This window comes from Mus pahari, chromosome 3, assembly GCF_900095145.1.
Source record: "Mus pahari chromosome 3, PAHARI_EIJ_v1.1, whole genome shotgun sequence".
Taxonomy (NCBI): domain Eukaryota; kingdom Metazoa; phylum Chordata; class Mammalia; order Rodentia; family Muridae; genus Mus; species Mus pahari.
This window is the reverse complement of record NC_034592.1, coordinates 23,430,181-23,451,636: the sequence shown is the minus strand read 5'-3', so window position 1 is coordinate 23,451,636 and position 21,456 is coordinate 23,430,181. Positions and strand designations below refer to the sequence as shown.

The 21,456-nt window shown below is 42.9% G+C and overlaps 2 protein-coding genes across 4 annotated transcripts in view; one reads left to right on the top strand and one right to left on the bottom strand.

Moving 5' to 3' along the window:
• Nucleotides 1-861, bottom strand: part of Mrrf (mitochondrial ribosome recycling factor) — a 53,323-nt gene extending 52,462 nt beyond the window's left edge. Inside the window, exon 1 of the mRNA XM_021192453.1 lies at nucleotides 570-861. The gene's annotated coding sequence lies outside the window, so the exon portion shown is untranslated. The remainder of the gene's footprint in view (nucleotides 1-569) is intronic.
• On the top strand, nucleotides 565-20,331 carry Rbm18 (RNA binding motif protein 18). Of its 3 annotated transcripts, none has more exons than XM_021192456.2 (6): nucleotides 565-777; nucleotides 3,675-3,803; nucleotides 10,600-10,726; nucleotides 13,848-13,934; nucleotides 15,733-15,818; nucleotides 18,436-20,331. In XM_021192456.2, the coding sequence occupies exons 2-6, from the start codon at nucleotides 3,691-3,693 to the stop codon at nucleotides 18,593-18,595; spliced, it is 573 nt and encodes a 190-aa protein (XP_021048115.1). In that variant the 5' UTR covers nucleotides 565-777; nucleotides 3,675-3,690; the 3' UTR covers nucleotides 18,596-20,331. The 3 variants fall into 3 exon arrangements, with proteins under 3 accessions (XP_021048115.1, XP_029392090.1, XP_029392089.1); XM_029536229.1 differs by lacking the exon at nucleotides 565-777 and adding an exon at nucleotides 2,583-2,725; XM_029536230.1 differs by lacking the exon at nucleotides 10,600-10,726.
• The last annotated feature ends 1,125 nt before the right edge of the window (nucleotides 20,332-21,456 follow it).

The following is a 21,456-nucleotide window of genomic DNA, read 5'->3' as shown; positions in this document are numbered from 1 at the left end:
TAGGGAAGAGTCCTGTTTCTAGTGCTTCCTAAGTATGTGATCTTAATCTGTAAAATGTGCCAGAGTCACAGGAATGATGAAGCACCATCGAAATGACAACTGTTTGCCCACTGGACAGCAGAATGACGATTTTAAAAGCCCCAGGCATTCGACTCAGGCCTGGGTGGAATTCAAACTCCATCACTTAGGAGACGCGCGACCTTAGTAAAGACAGCGCTTGAGTTTTTGTTTCTTCATCACCGGGAATAATTACACCTCCGCGTGTAGGGTTGTTTGGAAAAGGCATTATTCCTGTCAGGTGACGTCTTAAGTAAGCATCAGGAACTATTTACCAAGTTCCCAGGCAAGGCTCTAAATGTCGGCTGAGTGACACTGACCCGCCCCACCCTTGAGAGCATAGAAGTCCCGCCCCCAGCCTTAAGGTCGAGCCGAACTCCGCTGAACCAGTCGCGGACCGTATCCTAGCCCTTCGAGGTCCCTCCGAGATCCTAGAAAAACTGTCACCAGCACTCGAATCCCGCCCACTCCTTGAGAGCTCCCCCCCCCCAGCCCCCCTCGAGGCCACTCACCAGCTACAGCCGGGATAATAGAGAAACACGCGGGACTGCGGCCGTCATGACGTCACGGGCCGGCGCGGCGGCGCAGGCGTAGTGCGTCACGGGCGGCCAGGCGGCGAGCGGAGTTTCGGCAGAGGTATCCTCACGTCCCTCGCTCGGACCCCAGCGTCGGAAGCTGCTTTCGGGGCATGAGCTGAGGGCACAGCTCTGAGGCTAGCAGGTGAGTACCCGAAGCTCAGTGCCATCCTGGCCGCGGGGCCTTGGCGAAGACAATCCTCACCCGCAGGCTTCTAGGCCCCGCCCCGGATTGTCCTGTCTCTGGCCGGAAATAACAATCCCATTAGTGACTTCGCTGCCAGGAATCGGGGGAACCGTGGTTGCTGGCCTGACCCCCTGGTTAACGTGTAGGAATAAGCGACCCCAGCCCCCTCCTGACTTTTAGAGTAGATACAGCTCAATCGGAAGGAGTTGATTGGCATGTGTGAACTTGTTACTCAAAGGAGTTGTCGCCTTTGCAACCCCCAAAAGACTTGATAGTCACTAACTTATTAGACTTTACTGTTTCTCAGAAATTCATGAGCTGAGCTGTCACATGTATATTCCTATTTAAAATGACCACGTGATGCTGGAATAATTGTCTCCATCTCAGGAAAGAAGAGAATTGAAAATAGTGCCAACTCTGAGCCAGGCAGTGTACAATATGCTGGGCATAAAACCATGATCAAGGTCCTATGCTGTAGGAGCTTTTATTATTTCAGAAACATAGGCAAAAAGTAAACAACCCCTTGTATTCACACAGTAGCAGAGATCACGTGGAGGATATCTAAGGGAGAGACTTACTAAAGGCACAGTAGTTGGAAAAGTTGATTTTGAGCCCAAGTCTCTCTAGCCCCATGTCCTGTACTCTTCCTATTGATACATGGCCTCTTTGGCATGTTTAAGTATCTTTTGGTGTTACAGTTGCTTTTAGACATGAGAACATCAGAAGTTCTAGCATTCAAATCCAGCTTTCTCAGTCTGAAGTAGTGCAACCCCCCAGTCACAGAGCCTTGTTGCGTGAGTTCTCAGCACGGTCCTAAAGGCTTTAGGGGTAGAATTTGGCAGAGCTACAGACTTTAATGAGATACTCTCATAAGGGAACTAAACTGAAGAGTTGTTAAATGATAGTACCTGTCTCAGTATTTGCCATTAATTATGTCAATATTTTGCCTTTTTTCCTTCTTTAAATTTAGTTCTCTTTCTTTTTCAAAAATTTCTGAGAATGGAGAGTATTTCATACAAGGCAGAGCTTGAGGCACTTCTAGATACAGAAGATGCATGTTTTGGTTTTTGGTTTGGGGGTTTGTTTTGTTTTGTTTGTTTGTTTATTTGTTTGTTTTTTTGGTTTGTTTTCTTAGGAGGGAGGTCTGAAGTCTGGTATAGGCAGCTGTTGTCCCTGTCCCTTTACCTTTCCTTATCATATTGTATATTTATTAAAATTTCATTTTTCATCTATAAACTCATTTGTTTTTCTTCTCAGCAACCTTAACTAATAAGGAAAGCAGGATTTATCTTTACAGATCTTTTAGGTTTATTTACTCTGTGCATATGAGCCTATCCTGGCTGGTTTTGTGTCAACTTGACACAAGCTGGAGTTACCACAGAGAAAGGAGCTTCAGGTGAGGAAATGCCTCCATGAGATCCAGCTGTGGGGCATTTTCTCAATTAGTGAGCAAGGGGGGAAGGCCCCTTGTGGGTGGTGCCATCTCTGGACTGGTAGTCTTGGGTTCTTTAAGAAAGCAAGCTGAGCAAGGCAGTAAGTAACATCCCTCCATGGCCTCTGCATCAGCTCCTACCTCCTGTCCTGCTTGAGTTCCAGTCCTGACATCGTTTGGTGATGAACAGCAATGTGGAAAGTATAAGCTAAATAAACCCTTTCCTCCCCAACTTGCTTCTTGGTCATGATGTTTGTGCAGGAATAGAAACCCTGACTAAGACAGGGCCTTTTTGCCTGCATCTTTGTATGTGCATGACATGTATGCAGAGACTGCAAAAGTTCCATGTCCGGGAACTGATCTCCTGGGTCCTCTGCAAGAGCAACATGTCCTCTTAACTTCGGAGTCATCTCTCCAGCCCCGCAAAGTTCACTTTAAAACGGAAGAAACTGGGCCAGCAAGATGGCTTAGCAGGTAAACATGCTTCCCAAATAACCCAGACAGCCTGAGTTCGATCCCCAGGACCCAAGCAAAAGTGAAAAGAGAGAACCAAGTCTTGAAAGTTGACTTCTGACTGCTGCTGCCTGTGCTTCGTGAGAGCACAGTCCCCTCCCCCACCCCACGATAATAAAGTAATAAGAACAAAGAAAGTTATACCAAGAAAAATAACTTCCCATGGAAATAGAACAATTAAAGATGAAGTCTTCTGGCTCCGGGCTTTTGGATCTTTCCATTACCATTACCATCTCCATCACAATCCTTATTCTCCTTTCTGTGCAGAGATGCTGCAGGAATGAAGACGAGTAATTATCAGTCTTAAATCCTTCTAAGAAGCATGGTTTTAAAGGCTTTAGGGGTAGCGCTTGGCTGAGCTACATACCTTAATGAGATGACTGTCCTCATGATGTCACTAAACTGAAGAGTTGTTAAATAACTTTCAAAAGTTACACAAAAAAAGCAGATGGTGACCTGTAGTAACTAAGGAGAACCATCTCTTGTTATTACCAAAACAGTAAACTTTTTTTTCCAAAACAGTAAACCTGACCAATAGCTAATATATATTGTCTTACTGTTGCTAAATACAGTGATTTTTTTTAATGTATGTGATCTTCACAGCTGTCCTGTAAAATAAGAACAGTTGCCTCTAATTTTACATTTGAGGAGATTGAGGCCTATAAAACTTAGATAATTAAGTTATACAGCCTGCTTTTGAAGATTTAAGACTCTCAACATAACAGTACCTCTTTATCTTAAAAGGTAACTATGACTGCCAGAAGAGCTATCCCAAGGGAGAACAACAGTTCTTTAAAAGACTGCCCAGAGAACATGCCTTCCTGGGATATATATTTGGATTGCATGTGAAGTCTGTGTGTTGACAAAAGATTGTTTTATTTTCCTGCCTAAATGTTCACATTGTCTTTAGTATTTCTTATAGATTGATGGAAGCAGAAACCAAAACTCTTCCCCTGGAGAATGCATCCATCCTTTCAGAGGGCTCTCTACAAGAAGGACACCGATTATGGATTGGCAACCTGGATCCCAAAATCACAGAGTAAGTCCAGTTGATATGTCCAGAGAGATTCAGTACCTGTTGTGGATGCTCAGGAGACATTTCAGAGCCGTGGTAGCATCTTGATCCTTTCATTTGTGTTGGAATTTTTCTCCAAAGGGGACATGCTGCTCTTAGCCTGTTCCCATTTTTTACACAACTGTGAGGACAACTTTGGTTCCCTTCAAGCATAAGCCTCTTTCTTCCTAGTCAACAAAGAGTGGGACTCTTGGCCAACTGTTCAACTCTGTACCCAGCATTTCTGGAGGATCACTGTAGAGCCAACCAGAGGCATATTTTGTCTCCCAAGTGGAGGAACAAGAAATAGTCTTGGGATCTTTGTGAATAAGCGTGTGGGCCCCACTTGCCTGATGGCAGTGAGCAGCCACAGAACCATAGAAAGTGAGTGGGAAGGGACATTAGAGATCGCCCTAGTGCCTTTGGTTTCCACTTATTCACAAAGTGATTGGAGTGCCTGTTGGGTGCCCATGGGTCGTGATCACTTAGGGACCTCTGACACCATCAACTCTTTCTCTACGATAAAGGAAATGAGGCTCTAAGAGGCAGAATTACCTTGCCCAAGATCACATTACTAATTGAATTCAGAGTCCTCACTCCCACTCGTTCCATCAGACCCATTATAGTGAAAAGGAATGCCTTGGCAGAGAATTACTACGTCCTTGGAGGTGGGAGGGGTGAGGTGCCAGGGCTAGTTGGTGGCAGGATAGTGAGGGCTGAGTAGACAGTCTATGTGGAATGAGTACTTAAAGCAAGCATGGAATAAACCAACAGTCCTGCAATTATTCCTAGAGTAGGGCTAAGCAAGCACAGAGGCTTTGAGAGAGGAGCCCTCTCATTTGAGTCTGAGATGAGATGAGGTTATTTAAGGATTGGGGTTAGGAAAGAGGAAAAGAGATGCAATTTTATGTCACAACACAGAGTTTGACTCCTAACCTGCACAGGTTCAAATCAGATAAATGTAGATGTCATTGGGTATAAATTACAGTGATGCTGAAGATATGTTGTCATCTTGCCATGTTACTGTGGCCATGGGAACACTGGAATGTGGATTGTATTTATTAACATCCTCTCTTATGGATATGTGAATCAGCACAAGCTCTTCATTACTGTCTGTTCACGTCAGTTTTTCCATCTAAAACGCAGGCTGGAAGGGGATGTTCCCCAGAGTGCTTTCTATTCCCACCTCTCCTTGTCTGAATGGAAATCTAAAGCGAGGAGGTAGTGCCGGCCAACCTGTTGGCTGTGATTCTCTGTAATGAGGCTCCTGTGCTGCTCCTCTCCTGCTGCTTGTCACGGGTTCACAGGGCATCTGCCCTTACGTCAGAAAAGAGCATATGGGTGTATTCTTGAATTCCATCTTTAACAGGAACATTGGATTAAGACTTTCCCATGTTTCAGTCAAATGCAGATATTTAATGCCAACTGTATGTCAGGGCCTTGCTGGCTGAATGTGCTGTGCTGCACCCGTGGTATCCCTATTTCTGTGGTGCCAAAACAATTTTCTCTATTTTATTACATCATTTATTTTCAAAAAACAGCTGCCAATCAAAGCTTATGGTTCATTCACCTGAAAGCTTAGTGTCGCTTTGCTAAATTTCATGAGTCTTGTGGAAACATCATTTCCTTCAAGTTGCTCAAATACCTGAACTTTTAGATCCTCAAAGGGCAGAAAAGAGTGGGCATAGTTAAGTAATTAACATAGTCACTCCCCAGCATTGGAGGAGTATGAGCTCGGGTTACTTGTATTGTCAGGTGAATCAAAAGCTCTAATCTTCTGATGACTCGCAAGGGAAGTTTGCAGAATGTCTTCCAGTTTTCCTAATTGAGCTTACCCAGCTAAACACTGCTGCCACTGCCTGCTGTTTCCTCTTCACCAGATCCTTCCTTCTCTTTCATATGCCTGCATCCCAGCTCCTTAACCTTAATATCATTCAGAAGTTGCTTTGAGTGTTTGTCCTTTAAAAATGTTCTCTTGCTTCTTTCCAGCAAACTGTCAGGACTAGTTACAAGAGTACCTGATACAAACGCAGGGGGTGGTTTTTTGCTTTTGTTATTTTATACACACAGGTTTCTTTTTGGCTGCATGTATGTCTGGTGCCCGGGGAGAGCAGAAGAAAGCATCAGATCCCCTGGAGGAAATAAAGTTAGAGATGGTTGTGAGCCACCATGTGGATGCTGGGAGTGGAATCCAGGTCCTCTGGAAGAGCATCCATTCTCTGAACCACTGGGCAATCCCCAGCCTTGATGGTGATTTTTCAAATGGCATTTGAACAATGCAGTCTGTCATTCATTTTTCCCACATTTATTTTGTCATTAGTTCTGGTTGCTCTGTGTATATCTGTGTCTTTTGGTTGTTAACCTGGGTTCTTCTTAAGTTATGCTAGGACATCCTTCAGTCTCTTCTCAAGAATACGACAGTCTAGCACTCGGACATGCTTTTTGTGCTCATGGTGATTCCTTACCCACAGTTCAGCTACATAATCTCTTGGGTCCTGTTCTGTGTTAGATATGGTGAACCTGCATGAAGAGTTAAAATACAACCACTCCCATATATTTCTATACTGTAAGATTGAGCTTTTGTGAACAATCACAAGTGTTTGATCAATGCTACTGTTTCACAACTGTGCTGTGTGCCAGAGGCATTCACCTAAGTAGATCCTGAGGGAGTGACGGGCATTAGCTCTTACAGCAGAAGTCAAGCCCACTAATGCCCACTGGGTTCTAATTCCTTGGCTTCTTTGTAACTCATGATTTTGTAAAGTAAGAATGTTCAACTGAATAGCAGAAACATTTCTTCTAACACTGTATGAAGCCCTCTTATTTTACCTCATAACAGCCTAGGTGAATGGAACAGATTAGCCATTCTTTATAGGAAAAGGAAAGTTACATGAGTTGGCTCGGTTTATAAAGGAGTTTGTGATAGCTCTAGCTTCCTCCCCCCAGTCCACTGCACCTTTACTCAGCTGTTCTGGTAGTCAGAGCAGCTGAGTAGTCATGACCTAAAGCATCCTGTTTTGAATTTAAACATGTGGAAACTTCTAAATTACTGCGAGACCTGGACTATAAGCTTAGAATGTTACCTTTAAATTTCACCAGTACTTTCAGCAGGGAAGTCAAAAAGTTAGTATCTTAGATGTTGATTGGCATTCTGTACTTAGTGCTGGGTTTCTTATTCAGATTTTAAATGTGCTCTATAAAATAAGAAAGCAACGTTTGCATTGTATGTGAGTGTGAGAGAGAACGTTAGTAGAAATGGTCATAGTGCTTTCTAAGCAGAGGGAAGCCATGAATGTATGTAAATCAGGGTTAAGAAAGAAGACTCCATGTAAACAGATTCAAAAGGACCGTTTGGCTTAAGGCAAGGATGAGTACTAAGGTAACAAAGGCAGCTGGATAGGTAGAATACTGTCAGGTAAAGACAGGCTCTTTAAATTGTATTCAGACAAGTGGAAGTTCATATAGAACGTCCAGAGGATTTTAACAAGAACCTGATACCAAGGCAGTAGTAATGTTTTAGTGAGGGATTCAAGACTGAGGGTGCAGGTTAGTGACAGATAACTGTTGCCACTGCCGCACAGATAGGACAGTGAACTTGGAGATTGGTGGGTGAGTCTGAGATGTGAGCAGCAGGAGTAGAGAAGAATGGAGAGGAAAGATGATTCTGGAGAGTATTGCTACTTTTGTTTTATAACACTAGGGCTCAGACACAGCCTCAGTCCCAGAGAGGTCTTGCCTGGGGAATGTAAACAACTCAAGAGCCTACTAACCATAGAATAGTGATGATGAAGTCAGTTTACAGTAAAGGCCAAGAGGTGGAGAGCCACCAGGTGCAGGGGTCCTTTTGGTGCTGACTTTCAGGGGATTAGCTGGGTAAACCAGGACTCCCTGGAAATAGATGCAGAAGTCTGTGTCAGCAATGTGTTTACCTTTTCTCTCTCAGCCCATTTCACGTCCTTCCTTCATAGTCCGTGGTTTGCATGAAATGCTGTTTGCTGTTTACTTGCTTAAGTCTGAAACAATAAAGCATTTAATAAGGTGTATAGCACAGGACAAAAAGATTCTCCTCACTATATAGTATAGTAAATTTAAAAAAAAAAAAATCCTAAAGGTCATCTCATTGGCTCTCTGTTGCCTCTCTGTTGACTGTAACCACAAAACAAAATTCCCTGTATACACATTCCTCATGACCTGTCCCTCCTCACTATTCTCTTCCAGACTTTACTTTTCTCATTGCATGGTGTTCACTCATGCTAACACTGCATTCAGATGCCCCCCTTTCTCAGACTTTCCCACACTCCTCACTGCCACCCTCCCTACCCCCACCCCCGTGTGATTATGCATTTTCTTTTCCTCTAACCAGCATTGAGGACCTAGAAGACAATTTTATTCATATAAAAGTCCTTGGCACATAGTAGGTATCTGCTTTAGCATTTGTACAGGTGATTGCTTCTGTGCCACTAGGCAGGAAAGCTATTTTAACTAAGACTCATTGGGAGAAGAAAGCCCTGATTGGGTTACCAAAGCATGTGGGGGACAAGTATACTAATTCTCTCTCCTGAAGGCAGCAGGGTGCACATTTCATTAAGGGAAGCAAGCCCACTGATGAGGACTGAGCTCCCATACTGCAGCAGCAGATGAAAGTGCTTGCAGATGTGGAGGCAAGAGGCTTCAGGCTGTTTTCACTATCTGAGCCTGCAGTCCCCATCTCCAGGAAGCAAAGTAGTAAACATTTCATTCCTTTTGTTTCAGTGTTCCGATAATTTCAAGAAATTATCAAACAAGAAAAGAAATCTTAGAGAAGTTGAAAGACACAGACCTAAGCAGATGTTCCTGGAATCTTAAGGTCACACTTCTCAGGCAGCATGTGTTTGTTAGCTTTACAATGAATAATCTGTTGGCATTTTTTTCCTGAGTAAATTAAAATTCATTTCCTAGGAAATGCCAATCCCGTTACCTTCCTGCTATTTAGCAGAACAGAGCTAATGAAAAGATAGCTGTGCCACAGTAGCCTTAAGTTTTGTTTTGTTCTAAATGGATATGATCCACCATTCTGTGGCATTGACATGGTGTGAAGGTTTGAATGGGTGTAATAAGAGCAGGTGTGGCTATGACTGAAGCCTGGAGGGGAGACAGCCTTGCTATAAGCCTGTCCAGATCATCAAGAACAGAGGTTTAAAGCCGGGCGTGGTGGCGCACGCCTTTAATCCCAGCACTCGGGAGGCAGAGGCAGGCGGATTGCTGAGTCCGAGGCCAGCCTGGTCTACAAAGTGAGTTCCAGGACAGCCAGGGCTACACAGAGAAACCCTGTCTCGAAAAACCAAAAAAAAGAACAGAGGTTTGAGGTGTCTCCCAATTCCCCTCACTGGGTAATTGAGGTCTCCTGATGGGAGACAGTAATTAAGTACCAAGTTGTGGTTGTTTTCCATTTCAAAACTAGTCCAAGGACCAGATTACTATCCACAGTGGGTCTTGCGAGCCTTTCATCCTATCCCAGTACTAGACCTGTATTGTATCTTTCTACAGTGATATCAGACACCTGATTAATTATGATGGACATGCTTATTGATACACATTAGTGTCAGATTTGGTGCAACGTGTGATTTATTTCCTATCCCTCCTTCCCAAGGGAGACCTTGCTCAAGAATATACTTTTGGTGTGTTTCTCCTAGAAAACAATGTGAATATAAATGTGCCTGGCAGACTTTCCTGACTCCTCATGAGGTAGAATTCCGAGTAGTAACACATTTAGCATGTGGGCTGATACCTTTTTAGTATCAAGGGGACAGCATTGTTTAGAGAAAGCCTTGACTCCATTTGAATAGCTTAGAGGATGCCAGGAGGAAGGCCAGAGGAAAAGGAAATGGGAGAGCTGTTGGTTTGTCTCACCCTTGCATCGGATGACAGGAAGTCAGAATGGAGATTGGCCACAGCAACCTGCTAAGGCCACATCTGTCCGAACAACTCTGAAACCTTACAGGAACCAATGAGTGTTACGAGTCGGGTCTATAAGGGATAAACAGAATGGCCAAGCAGTAGTTTGGGTGAACCTATGTTGGGAATAAATTCCTTCCTTGACTCTTTTTTTTATTGTGGAAACTGAGGTCGACTGATTTACAGAGCTGGCCAGTGTCCCCTACATGGTGAGAGCAGCCTCAGTCTTGTATAGCTTCCATGTTGTCCTAATTTCCAGTCACATTTTAAGTCCTGTGTAAGTGCCACTAACGATAGTTTGGATTCTAGTTGAGTCCCTCTCAGGTACAGTTTGTGGTTAACGATTAGCTACACAGTGTAATAGTGTTTTAGGACTGACTTTTGTATGTGTGAATAGGGATGGTTTTGCAACTTTGTTTATTTTTGATACAGGGTAGGTTTGGGGGTTATGTGTGTGTTTCTGATGAAGTTACAGATATTCATAAAAGCTATTTCTCTGCCAAGAAATTAAAAACTAAATAGATGGACACTATTTTTGAGTTTTTCTCCAAAAGAAAAACAAACGGTGCTTGTATGCCAGACAGCTGTTTGTTAGGTGTGGTTTCGTTGTTTGGTATTTTGTATTGGACAGATGCATAGTAGGCATGACCATTCTTGTTCCCATTCCAAATAGAGGCAAACAGTCCTGTTTCCCAAATAAACTAACAGTATTTTGTAGGAAAGCTTAGGGCATTGGCCAGGGAACTTTTTCGCCTGGGGTAAAGTCCCTCCATCTTTTATCTTACATTTGAGGCTGAGCAGCCAGCAGCAGTCCCTGAGTGAACTCACGGCTCTTCTGTCTCCACAGATACCACCTCCTCAAGCTCCTCCAGAAATTTGGCAAGGTGAAGCAGTTTGACTTCCTCTTCCATAAGTCGGGTGCTTTGGAGGGCCAGCCCCGAGGGTACTGTTTTGTTAACTTTGAAACTAAGCAGGTAATTGAGCTCCCTCTACCTCTTATAGTCTGCACTCTGTCATAATCCGTTCTACATCTCTTGACCACCAGACCGCATGGGCAAGAGTCACGTCTGGTTATTTTCTGTGCGCCTCACACAGAGCTAAAGGCTACGTCCTTCCACTAGTGAATTTAAGTAGTATAGCTCGCACAAACATCCTCTCCCTGGTTTCAACAGAATTCCAGGCTCTTGAGTTACAGATTCGGTGAGACTCTGCCACAAAAAACAAGGTGATAGGTAGTGGAGGAATGCATTCAACATTGGCCTTACCACTGCATGTGCACATGCACGGGCCCACACACACTACTCTTGTGCATACATAATTGATATACACATGTACAAATTGTGTGTGTGTGTGTGTGTGTGTGTGTGTGTGAGAGAGAGAGAGAGAGAGAGAGAGAGAGAGAGAGAGAGAGAGAGAGAATGCTTCTCAGTCTCAAAAGATGCATACAGATTTTATTTGTGTGTTGGGATTAAACCCAAGACCAGTATGTCCTTTTTTTCCCCTTTGAGACAACCTCACTATGTAATCCCTCACAGAGTGAGGAATTCACAGAGTGCCTGCCTCTGCCTCCTCAGTGCTGGGATTAAAGCCATGCTCCATCATGCCTGTCTGAACACAGGATTTAATACATGCTAGCTAGATAAGTACCACTGAGATAACCCTGCTAAATACCACATCTTGATCTTCAGTGATCTGTGTCACAGATTTGTGTTTTCACATGTGACTTGGAGTACAGTTCAGAAGTAAGCATCATGTCCTGTGCGGAATGGACCACGCACTCAGAACACAGATGCAGGTGGGATCTCTGCATTTGAAGCCAGCCTGGTCTTACATAGTGAGCTCCAGTCCAGCCAACGCTATACAGTGAGACTCTGTCTCACAAAGAGAAAAGAAAAGAAAAAAAAATCCTAAGTTCTGGTGACTGCCTAGTCATTAGTTATTTGAATCCCAGCAGTGACTGACTATATAGACATTATAGAGTGGGTATTGTCATCGCTCTAACTATGTGTGCATCCAGGCGTTTAGGGAAATGGAATAGAAGGCATCAATTTTAGCCAGGCATAGTGGTGTGCTTTATCCCAGTGCTTGGGAGGCAGAGGCAGGTGGATCTCCAAGTTCAAGACCAGTCTGGTGTAATGAGTGAGTTCCAGGACAGCCAGGGCTACATGGAGAAACCCTGTCTCAAAAAACAAAACAAAAACAAGGCAAAGGCATAATTTCCCTTAATGTAGTTGCCGCAGCTGTGCATGGTTGTACATGACTGTAAATCTAGCCCTGGGGAGACTAAGGCAAGAAGATTGAGAATTGGAGGGCAGCCTGGACAACACAGTAAGGAAAAACATAGAGCTGCCAGAGTTCCTCCCAGAAACAGTGTACCAGAGAGTTCTAAAATTGCACTAGGGCATCATGTATCCTCACCGGTGCTGAGAGTTTTCTTTTTCCTCTAATCTTTTGCAGCTACTGCAGGCAATAAATGAAATGTTATTTTAACTGTCCACTCCTTTTTGGAAGCAATTAAAGGATGTTCATATGATAACCATTTTTAAGTATTTTTCCTTGATAGAGTGATGAGGATTCCTGCTGACAACACCAGAGGTCTTGGTAGAGACATATGTTTATTTTAAAACCCTGGACTAGTAGTCACAAAACATACTTTATATTCCTGTAATTTTTTTTTTTTTAAACGTTGATCAAGTCTCTTTTGTCTTCAGTTTTATCTAAAAATGGGGGAAGTAAGAGGTTTTCTTTTGCAATTTGGGGAGACTTTGAGAATACGTAAATATACATGTGACAGCACAGTTGGCATTTAGTATTACATTTGTGAACTTTGAAACAATGTACAGAGATGGCAGTTGTTCTTTTAGAATGCTCAATCCTTGTTGGCCTCTACTGCTGCTTATACTTTTTGTTGTTGTTGTTGTTGTTGTCGTTGTTTTCGAGACAGGGTTTCTCTGTATAGCCCTGGCTGTCCTGGAACTCACTTTGTAGACCAGGCTGGCCTCGAACTCAGCAATCCGCCTGCCTCTGCCTCCTGAGTGCTGGGATTAAAGGCGTGCGCCACCACACCCGGCTTGCTTATACTTTAGAGCTAAGAGAACATTATGGACATTCTAATCCTACAAGTGAAATAAAGCACGTGTCCTGTCTAGCACTCTGAATGCTATTGTGGAACATTGTTACAGCCTGTGAGTAGCCCAGGCTGATACACAGTGGCTAGTGAGTAAATGTATACAGAATAGATGGTTGCTGTGTGCTAGATACTCTCTGCGGTTACCAGAGTGCTTATGTGTCTTACTCCTCCACCTTGTCAACACTCCCTCTTGATCCGGTCTTCCTTTGGGCCTCTTCACCCCTACTACATGTGAGTTCCACTTAGTTGAATGCCTCATGGACACCAGTGGTTTGTCAGGATGGGAAAGTCCAGCCAGGTTTGCTGAGAGTGACTTTGCCAGCAATAGGCCTTCCTTTTAACCTTGTTGCTGCTGTATCTGCTCAGGAAAGGGTCAGAAGAGTTTGTGTGCTGAAAACCAGGTGCATAGGTTGACCCACACAGATACCTTGCTCAGTCTCTTGGATTAGCCATGCTTTTTCCAGCCTGATTTCTTATCCTTGAAGCTGTAGTCAAGGATATAGTTCCAGAGCTCCCGTGTGAGCACAGATGTGATGTAGTCTGCACACTAGCTAAAGCATGTGTGTAGAAAGGTAGTACCTGAGAGGGCAGTTCTGTCAGCTCACCCAGGAAGTGCCGCCCCTGTGCTCCCTGTTTTTCATGCCCTCTGAAGACTCACAGCCACCCCTGGGGAACAAGTACTAGTGACCATATCTTACAGCTGACAAATGCAGATACTTTTAAGTACCTGCCAAACACTGTATTGCAAACAAATGACAGAGGATTTGAAATTGTCTCATTTTAAAATTTGAGATGTTATTGTTGGTTTACCATTTGAAATTAATTATAAGCCAAGTTGAATTATAAGCTGAGTTACCAGAAGCAATACAGTTAGAAATCCAGTTATCGAAACTTACCGAGGCCCTATGAGAATACAGATAACTAATAAATGAATTTCTGACTGACTCTTGTCCTGTCTTGGACAGGAAGCAGAACAAGCCATCCAGTGTCTCAATGGCAAGCTGGCACTGTCTAAGAAACTGGTTGTACGATGGGCCCACGCTCAAGTCAAGGTAAGTCTAGGGGAGACAGAGCAAAGCATCTCATCCTAGCTGAGTCTCTGAGGAGTAGCCCCCAGATCTCTATCACACCCAGCCTATCTGTACCATATATACCCATGCTTTGCTCTCTTGTGCTGGCATTTACCATGTGTCTTGCCAGATTTTTCTCTTGAAAGCGTCTTGAGAGGAAGTAAGTTCCTTCATTGTTTCTCTGCACATGCTCATGGATCCTGCTTTGATTGATTTTTGCACGTGGCTGATGTGTACCCTGAGACTGCCACCCTTTTTTTTTTTTTTTTTAATGGGAATTGTTCTTGGTCAGGGGTGGGGCGAATCTATTTTTACAACTCGACACTGTAGACATTAATAGACTCTTCCCAGCCTCACATCTCTAAGGAGAGTTTGCATATATTCATTGTTCTAAATGCTTGAGAAGTGGGTAGGTTCTTTGTGCTTAAAGCACTGCAGTCTCTCTCCTGCAGAGGTTGGGAGAATAACTAGAGTGTGGGTTTGTGGAACTTTGCAAAGTCTGTATGTCTCCAGGGTCTTGAAAAATGGCACACTGCCATATGCATTGTGTGGTTGGTCTTCTGGGGAAAGGTACTGTAAAAGCTGGGGCCAGGCTATGGTGGCACATGCCTTTAATCCCAACACTTGGAAGGTAGAGGCAGGTGGATTTCTGTGAGTTCCAGCCCAGCTTGGTCTATAGGGCAAATTCTAGGACAGCCTGGGCTACACAAAGAAACTGTTTGAAAAAAAACAAAAAACAAACAAACAAAATAAAAGAAAAGGTATTCTGTTCCAGCTGGCACACTGGTGGTAAGGCGTGTGGACTCCAGCAGTCCCAAGAGACAACCCTTGCTGCAGACCTGCCAGTGGACAGATTTGTAGCTGTCAGAGCTTAGAGCTTCTGCTTAGCCAGATGAACCCAGGTTCTGATCTGAGCCATGCTGCCTGCTTCCCAGCACACTTCCCTCAGAACTCAGAGTAAACTGACAACTGAATAGTGAACATATCCTTGCTGAAAAGCAGGTTGTATAAGCTGTGAGGCCTGTACACATCTCAGGTCATGATGGGGCAGGACCCTTGGTGTCTAAGACACAGAATTACCAAATGCTTTTTCTCAGAATAAAACTTAAGTCTCATTTGCCAAATTGGCTAGTGTTTCCCTGCCTGCATCTCATGAAGAGGCAAGCAGGAGAAATCACCCTTCATCCTGTCTTTCCTATGAAATCTCTCCCTCATGGTCCCCTTCTGACCAGAGGTTCCTGATTGCTCTTCAGTACGGCACTTACTTTTCACAACAACGATGTAACTATCTGACATCAAGTTAAACTCCTTTCCTCTGGAATGTTTTCTGTATCCGTCACTGAACGTTGTTACTACTCCTCTTCTCCACTCAGGCCTATTAAGAGTTGAGTATTATGCTTGGTACTTTGCAGAATCTAACAGAATTTTAAAGTGTTTTGAATAAAACAAATACTATAAGAGGCATTCTTTGGCAATTATAAGAATGTAAGAGGGCGGCCCTGCTGTGCGTTTGTACCATCTGGGAATTTGAGCAATGAAATTCTTAGCTGGGAAATTCTTCCTCTCCCCAAAAAAGACTAATGACTTCTTGACTTCTTTTTCTAGGACAAAATTTTTGCATTAATATTAAATATAAAGCAAGCCTAAGATTGCCTAGGTGATATGCAGTTATGCTGGTGATAAACTGGGACAAGATTAGCATGTTTTCACTCATGTAGTACTTACTGTCAGAGCTGATGGCTGCCTAGGTGAAATAATTTATCCTTCTATTCCCTTTCAGAGATATGATCATAACAAGAACGATAAGATCCTTCCCATCAGCCTTGAGCCATCCTCAAGCACTGAACCTGCTCAGTCTAACCTCAGGTAAGGCGACATCTGTAGGACTGTCACTAACCATTTCTAGAGTAGAGGCACAGATCTGTTGTGCTGAGAGAGATAAGTTCAGTATATATTTCTTCTTTTTTCCACACTCCCCCACCATAATCATGTACCACCACTAATAGAATTCATCCACTGAAAAAAAGAACAGGTTTAATGGTCACACACTGCTCCTTGAGCTAGTGCTGGGAGATAAATCACACACAGCCCTGACCCTGAAAGCAAGCCTTCTAATGAGACGTCAGTCCCTGGCGTTTTCATTATATACTAATTCCTCCCTGGCCATGGACTCTCTTATGTTTGCAGACATTTTATTCTATGTATCCTTGCAGCAGCTATAATAGTTTTGTTCCAGTTTGTATGGATTGTCAGCTGCTTCTTTGGAGTTAATTCAAAACAGGGCACTAAGAGTTGAGTAGAGAAGGGGAGTTCAGTGGGTGGTTGAGCAGAAGCAGTTGTGTGTCTGTGTGTGTGGTGTTAGGGGATTTTGTTGGTTTTTGTTTTTTCTTTCTTTGCACTATAGCTTAGGGAAAAATTTTAACAATAACAGTAACAATAGTCAGGATCTATTGAACTGTCTATAGCAAGAACTATGCTAAGTACTTTATTTAGAGTATACTTTAATACCATAAAAAGCACTTCACATGTGGAAAAACCTAAGCTTAGAAAAGTGAAATATCACTGCTGAAACCATGCTGATAGTAAAGTAATAGAACGAATTTAAAAACACCCATGGATTGGAAGTCAACAGTTATACTCAGTCAGTGCAAGATTATAAACTCTGCAATACCTGTTTGCATGGAACACCAGACAGGAAGGAAACATGACATCCTCACAAGTGCTGTTCACTGAGCCACACAGAGTTAAAGCATCTCACCAAATGGCAAGGGGAAGGGAGATGATCTAGAGATTGAAATTACATAGAAAACAAACATGATTTCTTTAGAGTCACTGAGAACTCATATCCATGTACCATCATTCCCATAGACTCTAAAGCTCCTTGGTCCCAGGTTGATCTCCATGGAGATTTTCATAGCTCTCCTGCACTGCTCTTTAGCTTATGCTCGATGGTCTCCCTGTGATAGTGAGCATGGCGTTAGCTTTTCCCTCTGTGCCTGCAGCTTGTTTACCATAGCCTGGTGCTTTTCATCTACTTTTTAATCGAGAGTCTTTCAGTCTTTATCTTTCTATTTACAACTGTGCTTCAGTACAGGAGGGTATTTTCCTATGACTTATGCAGATGGAAGAAAAACCAAAATAGATCTTTGAAACACAATGTAATGCACTTAGAAATACAATGTAGGGCTACTTCTGATAGCATGAATTTCAAAAAATTGCATGTTTTTTGTGTGGTCCATGTGATGTTTGGATACATGCATACAGGGAAAACAACTGCCTTTTCCCATTTTCGATCCCTTCTTACTGATTTAGTTTTTAATTGGTTGCCCACAAAAATATATGGGAATACTCAACTGCTGTATGCCATCTGCAGATCTCTAGAAGACTGTGTGGACACTCCTTACAAGCTATAGACCATTGACAGCATCAAGAATGAGAAGGGGAATCTGAGGCAGCACAGTGTCACAGCCTGAGTGCTTTGCGTTTTGATGCAGAGACTGCAGTGACCCCATTCAGAAGGAGATGCCTCATGGCTTATGCAGCATCTCTCCTCACTTCCTCCTCTTTGTGTCTGCAGACCTGTAATACTTCCTCTCTGATGCAGAGGGAAAACAAAGGCTTTTTGACAAAGAAACAGGTTGACTCTTAATCCTACAGTTTGTTAGCCATGTGAACCCTGGACACATTTATGTCCCTTTGTATTTATCCCATAAAGTCCCGAGGGTAATCCTTCTTGGGTTATTAATAAGGACTAGAAGCAATAAAGTCCTGACAGTGGTGGGTATCTGGCTCATTATAACATATTTGTTAATAAAAATAAACTCGGGGCTATAGATATGGTTCAGAGGTTAAAGAACACTAGCTGTTCTTCCAAAGAATGTAGGTTCAATTTTCAGCACCTACGTGGTGGCTCTTAACTATCTGGAACTCCAGTTCTAGGGAATCTGATGCACTCTTCGAGACTCTGGGAGCACCAGGCACAAACATACGCAGGTCAAACATCCACAGGAAAAAAAAAAGTTTTTTAAAAAAGAGAAAAAGACTTGATAAGATTTCTAAAAAAAAGAAAAAATTATATTACTCAGTGACTGAAAAGGTATGGTAGTATGTATTAGTTAATAACATGGGTCTTTGAGCCAGTTTGTATCCACATCTCAACTCTCATGAGCCATTGAACATGTGCAAAATAAGAAATAGAACCTACCTTTAACACCATTGTCAGTCCTGTCTTTTGTTTACTTCTGACAAGCACTGGGATACTGCCTAAAGTCTGTCTCAGGACTGACTAAGGGCATATAACATATGCACAACTGTGCCTGGGATTATATTATAAAAACATAACTGATTTTCAGGCTTCATTTTCATGTTTATAATTTTATGTTGTGTTATTGTCCTAAAACACATCAGCATAAGAAGGGGAGAGATGCAAGTGTTTTCTGGGTGTTTCTCTGCCCACTCTGACTCTCTGCTGTGCTTTTTCCAGTGTCACTGCAAAGATAAAAGCCATTGAAGCAAAGCTGAAAATGATGGCAGAAAATCCTGATGCAGAGTACCCAGCAGCGCCTGTTTATTCCTACTTTAAAGCACCTGATAAAAAAAGGACTACTCCTTACTCTAGAACAGCCTGGAAATCTCGAAGATGATGGTCGTGGACTGCCAGAGCAGCAGAAGCAAATGGTCTCCACGTCCGAAGTCCTTCGCCTCTGTACTTTGTAGATGGGAATGGTACTACCAACAGAGCACAGTCTCTTGTTAGGGCCGGTGACATAACGTGTTTGGGTATTCATATGGATGTGTCTTCCCTGAACTATGTGTGAAATTGAGCATCATCCAGAATAAATAGGAATGTGTCCAAACTGTGATCTGAACACTGAGATGCTCTAGTTGGCTGCTTTGTTTGGATTTGTAACTCCAGAAACACAGTGTGCCAGAGAGAAAAACAAGCATACAAAGTTGTTATTTAAATCAGGAAACTAAATTTATTGACATCCACCAAAAACTTTTAGCATATTTATGTGTACACTCTCTTCAACATAAACAAAAAATAAGGGCGAGGGTGGGAAGTGAGAGACGTTTACAGTCATTTTTAGAACTGTTGGGAATGTACTGTAGAAATCCTTCAGTTGAATTCAAAAGAGAATTCTTGGCAAAAAAGCAGCTGATCCCTTGAGTGAATGTTGTAGCAATCTGTTTAAGAATTATGCTTATTATTTCCAAATCTCAATTAGGAAAATGTGGTGTATGTCTTAAAATTGTTTATGTCGTCAAAGTGTAGAGTCACATTTAACATTTTATACCACAACAGATACTCTTATTTGGAAATCCAGCTTTTATTCTTTGGCAATCATGGTTTTGAATCTGAATGACCTTGCCTTCTATAATACCAAATGTTATTACTAACCTGGATTTTAATACACTTACTGCATGAGATTGTTTTATAGCATGAGGTTGTTCCAGTTAGAACTGTATCATGATCAATCTAAATAGAAAAGCAGAATTTCTTTGTAAACCTAAAGTTTGCTGTATTGGTCACTTTCGAGCATTACTTTGTCACAGTTGTATGGGACTGTAAGAAGCAGCTGAGTGACCTTGTTGCAGCTGAGAGGGAAAGTGCAGTGAGCAGCAGGAGCCAGCAGCCGGTGCTCAGGCACCAAGAACATGACAACCACACGTGTTCTGTCCTTTTGGAAGACTGCACGGCCCAAAACTAAACGTTACCCTAACAGCATGCTTCTCTCCAGATATCTTTGTCTCTTTGGAGATATGAATATGGTAGTATAGAGACACACATAAGCAGACAGCCTTGGGAATGTGTTTCTTCAGCTCAGTGCTGATCAGGTTGGTGCCGGGCCTGACAGACTGGTCATTGGTAACACCGTTCTTCACTGAGCAGATCGATGACGCTCACCACAGGTGCCACCCATGATGACTTGGGTTGTAGAGACACTTGACTTAACCTCTGGGGTTTCAGAATCCACAGAACTGTTTCAGAGGAAGTCTTAATGCTTTTTCCAAGGCCGGTCTTTTTAGCTATCTTTAGATACTGAGCAGGTCCCAGGTTTATCAGTTGTGTGTATCTGTGATGCAGGAAACCTTCCACTTGGGAGCTCATTCAGGGAAGTGGGAACACCGGCTCCCATTTGTCTGGTGACTTCTTAGAATATAGAATTCACCATTTCATCCTTAAGTTCTCAAAGGGTTGTGGTGGAGTAGAATTTGATGCCAATAGCCTTCTATTTTTAATAGGAACCTAGAGAATACTTAGGATTATCTAGAGTTGTTTCTTTAGAATCTAGAACTATTTATTTGTATTTAAACAATGCCTATGATTTGTACCAATTCTTACCCCTCTATGTGAATAAACGCAAGACGGTATCTATGTGGTCTTATTGTCTTTCATCCACGTCCTGGATCACAACTCTCTGATAGACTGGTTTCCACTCCAATCGGCCAGGAGCTTATCCGTGTGATGTGCTGCTTTCAAGTGCCTTCTTTTCAAAAGGCTCCACGGGCCAAGTCTCTTCATCCCTTTCCCTGCCTAGCCTTGCCCTTAGAGATGAGGAAGGGGACTAAGTGGTCTCCTGGCACAGGTGGCTGAAAGGAAAGTGGGAGGTTGAAGTCCCTGCATGCCATGCATGTTCCTTCTCTCTAAGTACAAGTTTTCACAGGATGAATGTGCACATTGTAAACACACTGAAAGGGCCTGATGAGAAGCTTTGAGTTACAGCTGTTAACCCAGGCTATTAAGAGATCGTCTGTACTTTGAAATTATTCTTTGGTTGCTATTTGTCAAAATCATCTCACTTTTAATTTTGACTTGAGTGGAGAATTGATGGGAATATTTAGGTAGGAGTGGAGGGTTGATAGGAATACTAAGGTGGAAGTGTGACATTAACCTGTTGGATTTCTGTACTTGGCACCTCAGTGTTTGGGGGAGGGAGTCACCTGAGGAGACATTACCCAAAGCATGCTGTAAATCGGGAAAGCCCTTTTTTATGAAGCCATGCATTCTGCAACCCCATCTCTTACAACGATGAGCAGCTAATTTCCAAATTCATCCATCCATTTCTGGTCTTTATACTAGTGCAGAAGAGCAAGGTATTCTTGCCTTATAAATTAAATGTTAAACATTTCCTGTGTGTAATCACCGTGTTCCTAAAATATTTGAACCCCTCAAATCTGTCCTTGATTTCTCTCTCTCTTTTTTCTTCTTACTCCTATCTGATCCATCTTGCAATGCCTTGCTAATAATCCGCGCCCCCCCGCCCCCGCCCCAACTGTAAAGTTGCCCTGCTTGAGAGGATTTGAACTGAGGGAGCTGAACGCAAGAATTTGCATACACTAGATAAGTGCTCTTATCCTTGAACTACATAGCCCTTTACTTGTTTTTTTCATGTTGAGAAAGTATCTCATGCTATAAACCAAGTAGGCCTTGAACTTGTGTCTCAGACCTCAAGCAGCTGGGCTAACAAATCTTGTCACAAGACCCCACAAGCCTTCTTTA

Excerpts from the sequence above, each read along its gene's own strand:
- Rbm18 (XM_021192456.2), top strand. The coding sequence starts at position 3,691 with ATGGAAGCAGAAACCAAAACTCTTCCCCTGGAGAATGCATCCATCCTT. Across the intron at positions 10,727-13,847 it reads TTAACTTTGAAACTAAGCAG|GAAGCAGAACAAGCCATCCA; the intron begins GTAATTGAGCTC and ends TGTCTTGGACAG. Across the intron at positions 13,935-15,732 it reads GGGCCCACGCTCAAGTCAAG|AGATATGATCATAACAAGAA; the intron begins GTAAGTCTAGGG and ends ATTCCCTTTCAG.